We start from the raw sequence: 11,775 nt of genomic DNA, 5'->3' as shown, positions 1-11,775 counted from the left end.
AGTAAGGACTCTAGAGGGTGCAGGCTCAGTAGCTGCAAGACACCGGCTTCTCTAACTGCCTGAAGCAGGCTTAGTTGCCCCGTGGCTTGTGGGATCTTAGTTCCCCAATCAGGGATCGAACTTCGTCCCCTGCATCGGAAGGCCAATTCTTAACTATTAGACCACCGGGGAAGTCCCTTGTCCGTATTAAATTGTGTGCAGAGATAATGATGTAGTCTGGCAGTCCCACTGAGGTCTGTGTTATTAATGTGTCAAGGTCAGTGACAGGGCAGGACACAGTGCCCGGAAATCTCACTGGGCATTTTGCTTTCGTTACCTGCTAGGTACTCTTGCCTGGAAACTCCCATGGTCGGGGGGGAGCCTGCTGGGCTGCAGTCCATGGGGTTGCACAGAGTCAGACATGACTGAGCGACTTCACTTTCACTTTTCACTTTCATGCATTGGAGAAAGAAATGGCGACCCACTCCAGTGTTCTTGCCTGGAGAATCCCAGGGACGGGGAAGGGCTGCCGTCTATGGGATCGCACAGAGTCGAACACGACTGAAGCGACTTAGCAGCAGCAGCAGCAGCAGCAGCAGGTAAGTTTGTCAGAATTCTAATGCTGAGTTTTGCTTCTTTATGGCAGAGTTTCATTTTGATATGCTTGTGCTTTATTAGCTGACTTTAGAACGGTTTGGTTAATCTTCCTTCTCTCTGGTGGGAGGAAAATATATATATGGTGTGTGTGTGTGAGAGTTTAAGTGGCTTCAGGCTTACTTCCCATATTGGGAAACTTGCCCTCAGTACCAAGAGAGTCTATGAAACAGTCCTTCAGCATTTGTGCAGCAAGCAGAAAAGAGGTGGATTCCCTTCCCAGCTGACTCATTGATCATGGTTTCTGCTGAATGGATTCAACTCAACAAATTTGGAATCACTGGTCAGAGACCAAGGTGAAAGTCCTGGGTGTTCTTTCCTGGGACTTTTATCAAGGAAAATTCAGCCCCTTAGATAGAATAGCAGGTTGGTTTTGAACCAGTCATCAGCGACAGTAATTATCATCCCTGTTTTACTAAACTGAGGGGTCATGAGGTTAAGTAACTTCCCACACACACGTTACTCACACAGCAAGTCAAAGGCAGAGCCTGAGATCAAACTTTGGCAGTCTGGCACCTGAGTCTGTGCCTTTATTTCCCTCTTCCACCTGTCTGCAAGTTAGGAGGTGCCTTTTTATTTTGACCAACTTTTTCGATAGAACTTTCAAATATGCAGATTTAAAAGTCTCTTTTGTTGAATCAAAATGACTTACAATAATTGATTTTAATGCTAAGGTGATTTGTACTCGTAAAAATTTTTTGATTTATTATTAGTTCCTTCAAAATTATTATAGAATTATAATATATTTTATTTCGTGACTGAACAATGAGACAGATGGTAGGAGGCACCCTTTTCCGCCCCTTATCTTCCCGTTGTGCTCCTAGTCATCCCTAAAAACCCAGGCGTCCACTACTTCCTCTGCTACTCCTGCAACAATACAGGCACTCATAACTGCACTCATCACTCTGCGTTGCGATTATTTGAGTATCTTTTATGACCCCTGCTCAGCAGGACAGGATCGATATTTTTCTTCATGTGAGCACTTGTGTAATAAAGTCAACAAAGAACAAATGTTCACTGAACTGTATTTGAGGAAAACATTTCAATAGCTTTCTTTTATGTGAAGTGCCTTTTTTGGCTGATCAGGAAATTTTAATATGAGGGAAATTTCTGGAATTACATGAACACTAATTTTCTTATAAAATTTCTCTTGTTTGAAACACCGAGTGTGAAAAAATGTAGAGTAACTTACCTGCGTTTATTCTAAAGAACTGTAGTCTTTGCATCATGGCATATTTGTAACCCATTCTTCGAACACTAATAACCTTGTGGCTATTCATGCTTATTTACTGTTCACTCTAAAATCTTTTTGACTCAAAGTTTTTAAGAGTTACATGGGATCAACTCGAAATCAACAAATGTATCCTTGCTTTTTTATTTTGCTTTCTACACACTGTCATCCCTCATTATAATTCTATGAAGTGAATGTCACTGTACACAGTATAAAATGTTTTGCATATATGTAAACACCAGAACCTAGGAGTGCTGTGTCGTAGCACAATTATACAAGTAGAAGCAAATACATTTATGCAACATAATGTAAACAGTTCACTGTTTTTTTGCAAGAATAAAAGCAAAATAATTATGTTGAATAGTCTTTAATTAAAATTAGTTGAAAACAAGTATAGCTCTATTATATTATGTTGTAACTCACCTAGCAGTCAATTTCTTCAGCTTTTCAAATCCACCAATGTATGTAATTTTAGCTGTTAAAAGTGTTACTTATTTAGCTTGAATTAAAGCAAAACTTAAGCTTATGCTATCTATTGACTGGTTTCTTAAGTAACTGTATTTTAAATTAAAGTTTGAAGTTTATTTATGCCATTCTCAAATGATTAGATGTGATTTCATATGTTTAAATTATAAACATATTGGTGTTTACAATATTCTTTATTATAAGCAGTATGGATCCTGGATCTCAGATTTCCTAGGAGGCTTCTAGGAACTTGTGGTAAATACTTACTAGAGGATATGAGCTTTCATTTTCTATTTTAATCTTTATTCTTTTAGAAAGAGATATTATTTAATTCTCCTATATTTACATTTTCATATGATATTGCAGAAGAGACAGTGAATTTATGGAACCTAACTTCCAAATTCCAAAAGACATTTTATATTGTGAATCTTTGCCTATAATGAAAGTCTATTGAACCAGCTGAAGCAGTCACAGGATACCGAAAGAACAATTTCCTCTCTTATACTACATTTATAACTAGTTTTGAAGATTTCAAAGAGACAATCTAGAACCAAACTATTTTTGCAAATAGTCTTGAAGAAATTTTTCTCTCATGTGCATGCTTTCATGTGTAAAAGGAAACCATAACTTTTGTGAAATCATCTTGCTTTTCAAATGTATGTTTGTGTTTAAGTGTGTGGCTTGCCCAGTTTAAAAACCACAAGGGGAAAATTATTTAATGGCGTGCAACCACACAGACTTCACAGACTGAGATTTTCTTGTTTTGTGTGTCTGCATGAGATTTGTTTTGCATACTGCTAAATATCCAGAAAAATTTTAATAGCAATTATGGTTTTCTCTATATTCAGCCATCATCCAGGCATTTTAACAGGTGTGGGAATGGACAAACGAAGGAAATGTAATCTTTCATCTCTGAAGTGCCTGAATCTTTCAAATGCCTCCCCTGGCAAGCAGTTCACACTCTTGGTGCTTTGCTCCAGCAAACAGCAAAGCTAACTTTGGTCACTACCAGCGCTTCCTTTTGTGCAAGTCCAAGTTGACCCTGTTCGACTTATGTTCCAGCCATTTGTGCCGGTTTCTCTCTGGGGCTTAGAGTGCATTCAACAGACATGCGGGCCTTTGATTTATTGGTCACAAACAAAACCTAAAACTCTTCCAAGAGGATAAAACTCATCTTTGTTTCAGCTTATGTTAGCAGGAAAAGATGTTTTAGACTGATGGAGACTTTGGAGCTTATTTTGAACTTACTGCCTGGTGCCTTCAAGCAGTGGGATCAATATTTTGAGACTTTTTTTTCGAAGCCCCATAATTCCGAATTGGTCTCAACAAGTGGAATTAAACTCTATTTGGCGTTAGCAATTCAAACCTTCAATATTTCTTTCAATATATGATTCAAAGTCAATCATACCTGCTCATCAATGTATTTAGGTTTTGTTTGATGCACAGGCGTTTCAGTCATTTGTAAAAGCCTTGACTGCTTATGCTCAGGAAAAGAGAGTAAGCTCATTATAAAAAGAAGTCCAAACGTTATGACATTGTTTGTAGAAAGTCAAGCTCTTGGACTATGGAGAGCCATTATTAACAGAGGAGTAGCAGGTATTCCGCCAGAATGGTTTCCTGTTTACTAGCATGTATTATGGTACAGAGACTTTTCCCCGGTAATCCCTTGACAATTATATAGCTCTTGAAACATACTAAGCATACAATACGCACTGCTTTGCACATTATGTTTCTTATTAATAGCTCCTGGATATCTTTCCATGTTAGTACTTACAAAGTCTACTTCATTCTTTTCTTCGGCATTCCACGATACGAATGTCCGGCAACTCACTCAAACAAATCCATAATGATGGACACAGGGGTTTCCAGCTTGGTTTTGTTTGTTTGGTTATTTTGCCACACCAGTGTCGCAGTGAATATCCTTTTAAACATATCTGTATACATTCAGAACACAGTATTTTAAGGCATTACAAAGAGATAAATAATTTTATTTTCATGCATGTATTTCATTCTGGTGGGCACTTCAGATTACTGTTATCAGTATACCAAACTTGTAATAAATAACATTTCAAAAATGTAATTCAGTATATTTAGTTCCAAAGAATAAGCATATTTTCTAAAATTTGAAAATATTGACCTATGAGTGACCTTCCAATACATTCTTTTATGTTTCATTGAATTATCATTCAATAATAATAATAATAATGTTCAATAATAATAATGTTTTCTTGAGCATTTTATAACTTCATTACAAACCACCTTCACATGATTATCTCATCTGATTTCACATCAATGTGATGTGCGCAGCACAGGTTTATAGGAGGAAATGGTGCAGACCTGGAATTTTTCACTGCCTGAAATAGTCATATAGTGTCAGTCCTTTGTTCTGGTAGCTCAAGGAATCAAGGCCACTGTCATTATAAGTTATATCATAGTGTTAGTCACTCAGTCATGTCTGACTCTTTGCAATCCCATGGACTGCAATTCCACCAGGCTCCTCTGTCCACGGGATTCTCCAGGCAAGAATACTGGAGTGGGTTGCCAAGATCCAGGGGATCTTCCTGACCCAGGGAAGGAACACAGGTGTCCTGCATTGCAGGCAGATTCTTTCCCATCTGAGCCACCAGGAAATACTGTTACCTTAATGTGAAAAAATACTTACGTATCACTTCAATAACTGGTGTTGCTAATTTACCATCGAGTGTTCAGGCATTTTTATTTAATTGTCTGATATTCAGAGATTAGACTCACCAGGCGTTGATTAGCGAAGTGCTCCAATAATTGCTACTCCAAAACCAAGAATTTAAAAGACATTTATGCAGCCGTTGTTAAAGATGGATGAGTCTCAGTGCTGCTGCACCTCATTTGAAATTGGGAGAGCTGAGAGTAAAGGGAGAAAAGGGAAGCCTGCAGAATGCAGCAGCAATCAGACAGTGTTACTGAAACTTGGAAATTCTATTCTCCACTGATTCTCACTTCTGTATGTTTACGACCCTTCCTTTATCCAGTATCTGTCAGGATGGGCTGGCAGTAAATGGTGGCACTTTTCTGGTTTCCCACACTCCTCGGGGAGCAGGCTCCTCTGCAGGGAAAGGAAGTCATTGCTATGTTGCCTCCAGCTTTGGGAAAGGAAGCAATCTTGAATGGCTATTGTTGCATTAGCTACAAATGTATGTGGCCTCATTAGTGGATCTATCCCCACCCTTAACGTAGCTGAGAATGTACTTGTGAACTTCCTCTCTTCCTACATCTACTTAACATGAGCAGGACCTCAAAAGCGGCTTCCAGGTCTGCAGTCTCAGGAGATCGTGTCCACTCCAACCCCTGATTGTTGAAAATGATAGCATTTCTAACCAACTATGATTCTATAGACTGGCTGCTGGGATGAGCACATACATACTACTGTATGGAGAACAGATAATCATACATCTGGGTGTAGCACAGGGAACTCTACCCAATACTCTGTAATAACCTATATGAGAAAGGAATCTGAAAGAGAATAGATATGTGTATAACAATCATTTCACTGTACAGCAGAAACTAACACACTGTTGTGAATCAACTATATTTCAATAAAGATTTTTTTAAAAATCACACTGCTGATAATGCTTTGAAATTCTACTGCTCTGTTCCCATCAGCATGATGTCCAACATTACTTTGTCCTTCTCAAAGTATACTTGACTGTCAAGTCAGGATGGTTTTTTGTTCATTGTCCCATGTGTAATACCTAGTTCATTTCCACTGTTCTGCCCAACCTTATGTTTTTCTCTTCTCTCCTACAAGTCTTTCTCCTCTCTTGCATAACTGAATTCTAACTGAATTTGAAAACAAGCCCCTACGTTCTGATAAATCCTTTCCTGCTATAAGAGAACCCACTGATGTCTGTACACAGAGAAACTCAACACCTATCTGCACATTCTGTCTTTCCTTTCCCAACCTGTGGTTGAAATATCAAGTTTGTACTTTGACACTCAAGCTCTTAAAATAGGAACCTGTTTATTGGATTGCAATAATCATATTAGATACCAAAGTACACTGTATACCTTCCCATTCCCCCACCTCTGGGGCCTTCTCTCTGAACCAACTCAGGAGATACACCAATGAGCAAAGCTGGGTTTTGGTATAGACCTCTGGACCTGCCAGAGGAGTCCCACTGAGAGTCCAGAGTCAGCTACAGTCGATCCGTTTCTTACTCAATTAGTGTATGGGAATAGGGGACAGTTTCAAATTGATCAGTGGCAAATATCCTACCATTTTCTTACTTGACTAACAAATTCCTCCTGTGTACACAAGAATGACCTCGTGACCCTCATGGTGTTTATACAGCAGGTACCATTGAACACATTTCACCTACTCAGGACATTTCATGCATAAATATTCCACGGCTAGTTAAAATTCCACTAATACTTTCTCATTCAGAATAATATCTTTTATCAGTCTAATAAAATGTCCTAATGAGGTGGATGAATCTAGAGCCTATTGTACAAAGTGAAATAAGTCAGAAAGAAGAAGACAAATGTTGCATTAATACATACATTCCATACATACATTAATGCATGTATGGAATCTAGAAAGACAGTGCTAATGAACCTGTTTTCAAGGCAGCAGTGGAGACGCAGACGGAGGGCACAGACTTGTGGACACGGCAGGGGAAGGAGAGGGTGGGGCGAACTGAGAGAGCAAGGAAACATGTCCATTACCGTGGGTAAAAGAGATAGCCAGTGGGCATCCGCTGTGTGACACGGGAGCTCAACCCATTGCTCTGTGACAACCTAAAGGGGTGGGAGAAGGTGGGGCTTGGGAGGGAGGAGCGAGAGTGAGGGAACACATGTATACCTGTATTCATGGTGACACGATAGCATGGTGATAGCAGAAACCAGCACAACATTGCAAATCAATTATCCTCCGATAAAAATTTTTTTTAATGTTTTCAAAGCAGAAAATTAAAAAGTACGAGAAGTATGGAATATCGGGAGGGTGAGCATATCCTGTGATAATTTTATCTTGTATCTCCAGACTAGATTACGAACTACCTAATTTAAAATTTAAAGTCCTGTGTTGCAAGTTAATTGCTTAATAAATTGACCACAGATATTCTAACTAGATTATAAACTTCTCAAGGGCAAGAATTGTATCACCAATGACTCTGGTACCCCTCACAGCACTTAATATAATCCTGAGCATATCGAGATGCCTAATACATGTTCACTGAAGTCAATGTCAACTTTAGATTGGAGTGCTTCAATTCCAAATCAATAGGTATTAGGCGAGAGATGGCGAATCACTCGGGGTCCTAGGGAGAAAATAAAATCACACTAGGTGGTTCAAATGAAGAGACTTTAATGAAAAGACTACTCAAAGATATAAAGGCAAGGATGGAATTCTCTGGTGGTTAAGAATCTATACTCCCAATGCAAGGGGTACAGGTTTGACCCCTAGTCAGGGAACTAAGATCCCACATGGCATGGCCTAAAAATAAAGACTTGAAAATTAAAAACAAACCAACAACAACAACAACAAAAAAAAACAATTATATATAGGCAAGGTTAAGAAGAGAAATTAAGTATGGTGAGGCACCTGCAGTCAGCTACAGAGAATGAGCCGTTTTCTCCCTGGGATGAAGAAGCAAAGAAAGGAAGCAGAGTTAGCAGGACCTAGTGAGAAGCGGAGCTGGGGAAAAAAAGACCAGTCTGGCAGAAAATGTGATTGAGGAGTGATGAGCAAGAGGTGGGAAAAATACAGCAGGAGGCAGGGAAAAATACCCCACTTTCCTCCCTCAAATCTCCTATGTCTTCCAGCTCCCAAGGAATCATGGAAATATAGTCAGCAAATTTCAATTTGCTGGGCAGGGCAGAGAACAGTGGAGAAAGATTTGTGTGGCAAAGACTCTGGCAGGATTGGGAGGGCGTGGTTAGGAGGGCAGTCATGCTAAATAATCCCCATAGAAAGTTCTCATTATACGTGGAAATAGGAAAAAGTTTGAGTTATATGTAAAGAGTAAGGGAAGCTGAGAAATCTAAAAATTACTTAGGGAAAAACTAAGTTCTGCTGTTAATTTTCTTCACTGGATCCTTCTGAATACAATCTAAATAACAGAATAAACACTCTGTTACATTCAAACTTTCAATTATAGTGGTTTCAAGTCAAGCAACGAATGCATATATCCATCACTCATAGCAATGAATAAAATTCATTTGCCTAAATAACTGCCATCACACTCAAAAGTGGGGGATGTACTTAACGAGCGCCTCTGGGATTTTTAGGGAGGTAGCTGTGAAGTAAAATAATAGAACACAAATGATCCTCCTGTGTGGATGGATTATTATGAATAATATTAAACTGTTCTCCTTAAATTTATGAGTCACATTTTATCATTTTTTCCTTTTGTTTGGTGCCTACCCATGACCACATAGGGTTAATGAATATTTGCATAAATAGAATGATAGAACATTAAAGGTCTTGTAATCTGCAAACACTTAAATAGGCTCCCACAAGTCACCTGCCCTTGACCAAATAGTTGGTTGCCGCAGAACCAGCCTGGAATGCAGATTGTCAACATTCTAATCTGGCCATAGTTCTAGAAACGCTTGATTTGTAGGAAAGTGAAAGTGGAAAGTGAAGTCGCTCTGTCGTGTCCGACTCTTTGCTACCCTGTGGACTGTAGCCCACCAGGCTCCTCTGTCCATGGGATTTTCTAGGCAAGAATACTGGAGTGGGTTGCCATTTCCTTCTCCAGGGGATCTTCCCAATCCAGGGGTTGAACCCAGGTCTCCCACATTGCAGGCAGATCCTTTAACCTCTGAGCCACTAAGAAATGCTTGATTTAGCTCCAATTAAATGGCAAAAGAAAATAACGGTTAAGAGCAAAGGTTTGGAATTGGGTAGATTTGTGTTTAAATCCAGTCATACTGTAGGCAAATAACAAATAAATTCCTGCTTAACTGCTGTTCCTTCTTCTACAAAGGTGGGGTGAATATCCACCCCATCAGAGTTGTGGGTGGACTAAAAAAATATAAAATGTTCAGTACAATGCCTGGCATTAGTACCTATCCAATAAATAAAAGCTACTATACAGTAGCTTTCTTTGAAAATCAGTTGATAATTATTTATAGATGATGATCAATAAGAATTGGAGAAGTACTGTTCAGGAAACTCTAAACCAAGAAAAGAAACTTTAAGTCAATCAGGAGAAGTAAAGTGGAAAATAAAGGAAATTTCTTAATTGGAATGGAAATGAATTCAACAGACAGTACTAAGAGTAAATGAATTGGTTTTCTTTTTTCTCCTTCATCTTTACTAAGGAAACATGCCCAAGACTCCCACTTAAAATTTTTTTTATTAATAGGCTTTATTTTTTAGAGTCGTTTATTTTGGATTCACAGAGATTACTACTACTGGACTGACTGAAAAGTTGAAAATAATCGAAAAGCATAAAGCCCTGCACAGAAACAAGGAGGTATTCTTATGAATAAATATTGAGGTGTCCGAGACCCTAGTTAACACACCAGAAAGAAATGAATCCACAGAACCTGATCTACTTAGTTTTTAAAGAACATCAAGGATTAAATGGTGCAGCTGCTGGCAGAACTGTGTACCCTGCTATGGCAAACTTTTCCAAGGACTGATGGATTGCCTATCTGAATTCTATCTAAATGAAGAATTGCAGGCATAGCTGTGGAAACATAGATACTATCACACCATACTGGATAAACCAGTTGAAACTGTAATTAAATGATAGGACCAATGAAAAATGTATTAACAATCTTCTGTGGAAAAGCCACCATAACTTGTAAGGGAAATTCACAAAGAAATAGTATGAGGTCTTGAGTGAAGTAAAGACTATTGTGCCAAAGGGAAAACTAGTGGGCATGATTTATAATTATACGGTTTCCCTCAAATCCTTAAATGCAAAGACATTTCCTACTATCTGAGAAGAAATTTTGATGAGGTCAACATTGCACTGGCACTACTTTAAAAATAAAATAAGGATAGGGACCCGGTCTAAAATGGGTAAACAGTATATGAATCAGTAAACATGTCTTAAGGTGGAAAAGCATAAACTGCAGGGTTTCAGAGATGCCTCTGTGCTGAGGAAAACCTGTTTGAAATTTGTCTAAGCAATCTGGAAGACAGAATATCAGGTTCATAGACGATACTAAGTTCCTTCAAGTAGAAAATATAATAACTATGGGAGAAATGAGAGGAAAAACCTGAGTTTGCGTAAGTAGGCAGAAAGGAAGAAACTCATCCTATACACTTCACACCCAGGAGTGTTGACCCCCTTTTTAGAGGGGTAGGTCTCAGGCAGATGCTGATAGTTAAGGAAACGTCATGGACTAGAGGAATGCTCCATAGAGCTACAGTCCCAGAGTTCACCCTGAAATAGATACTGGGTGAAGGGTAGAGGTGGGCCACTTTCTCTCTGGCTCCAAACTGTGGGATGTTCTGTCCTTCCAGAGAAGTCTTCTTGAATGAGAAGTGCAGAACAACCATGAAGAGAGACTTGCCCCTTACGGAAAAATGTTTTGTGGAAGTTAAGCTAAAAACTGTAATACGTACCCCATGTGCCTGTGCTCACTCAGTCGTGTCCGACTCTTTGCGACCCCATGGACTGTAGCCCTCCAGGCTCCTCTGTCCATGGGATTCTCCAGGCAAGAACACTGGAGTGGGTTGCTGTTCCCTTCATCTTCCTGATCCAGGCATCAAACCCACGTCCCTTGTGTCTCCTGCATAGGCAGACAGATTCTTTACCACTAGCACCCCCTGAGAAGCCCAATGTGCTTTTAAGGCCTCAGTTAACTCATGCAGCAAACTTTGAGGTCAATTTTGAGATCTTCAAAACCCAGCCTTTGTGCAAGAAAAGGCTTTCTTTAAATGCTAGAAGTTTACTCTGGCACCTATGTGATAAATCCACAGGTCAGTGATGAGCTGCAGACCAGTTTAAGGACGGAAAAGACTGCAACGTAGCAGTTCAGAAGGATTTGGAGATCACTGGGCAAAGGAGAAAACATTTTGTATGTGTATGCTAGATTCTCTGTTTTTGCTTTCCTTTTACATTTGATAAGATCACAGAGTTGGCCTAGTATGCCTCTGTGTAAAACTCTCAAAGGTCTTGGATGCTTTAAAGGAAAGGAATACATTATAGAAACAACTTTGAAGTCAGTTTCTCTAATTCTTACATAGTCTAATGTTGCTTTTCCATTTATAAACTTCCTCTTATGCAGCTGATTATAAAAGGAGTAGGAAGAATGCAATTAATTTTCATGCCAGTAAAAGAAGCAAAAAACTGACAGTTGTCTTTCATACCAAAAAAAATTGAATTTACTAAGCATTTGCAAGGTACCAGTGTTTTATACTTCATTTAATTATTACAGCAAGCTCTTAAGGGTATTATTATTATTCACATTTTAGAGACTAGAAAATTGAGGCTCAGCGATAGTTAGTA

General features: G+C 39.0%; 1 protein-coding gene across 2 annotated transcripts in view; it reads left to right on the top strand.

The window, feature by feature from the left end:
- The first annotated feature begins 293 nt into the window (after nucleotides 1-293).
- The window catches only part of HOMER1 (homer scaffold protein 1), a 163,433-nt gene continuing 151,951 nt past the window's right edge, over nucleotides 294-11,775 (top strand). For both annotated transcript variants that reach the window (XM_060418526.1, XM_060418525.1), the window contains exon 1: nucleotides 294-578. In XM_060418526.1, the coding sequence (XP_060274509.1) occupies nucleotides 436-578 (143 nt within the window). In that variant the 5' untranslated portion in view covers nucleotides 294-435. The remainder of the gene's footprint in view (nucleotides 579-11,775) is intronic.

Source organism: Ovis aries, chromosome 7 (assembly GCF_016772045.2).
Source record: "Ovis aries strain OAR_USU_Benz2616 breed Rambouillet chromosome 7, ARS-UI_Ramb_v3.0, whole genome shotgun sequence".
NCBI classification, from domain to species: domain Eukaryota; kingdom Metazoa; phylum Chordata; class Mammalia; order Artiodactyla; family Bovidae; genus Ovis; species Ovis aries.
The sequence above is the reverse complement of the archived record's forward strand: the minus strand, read 5'-3'. Positions and strand labels throughout refer to the sequence as shown.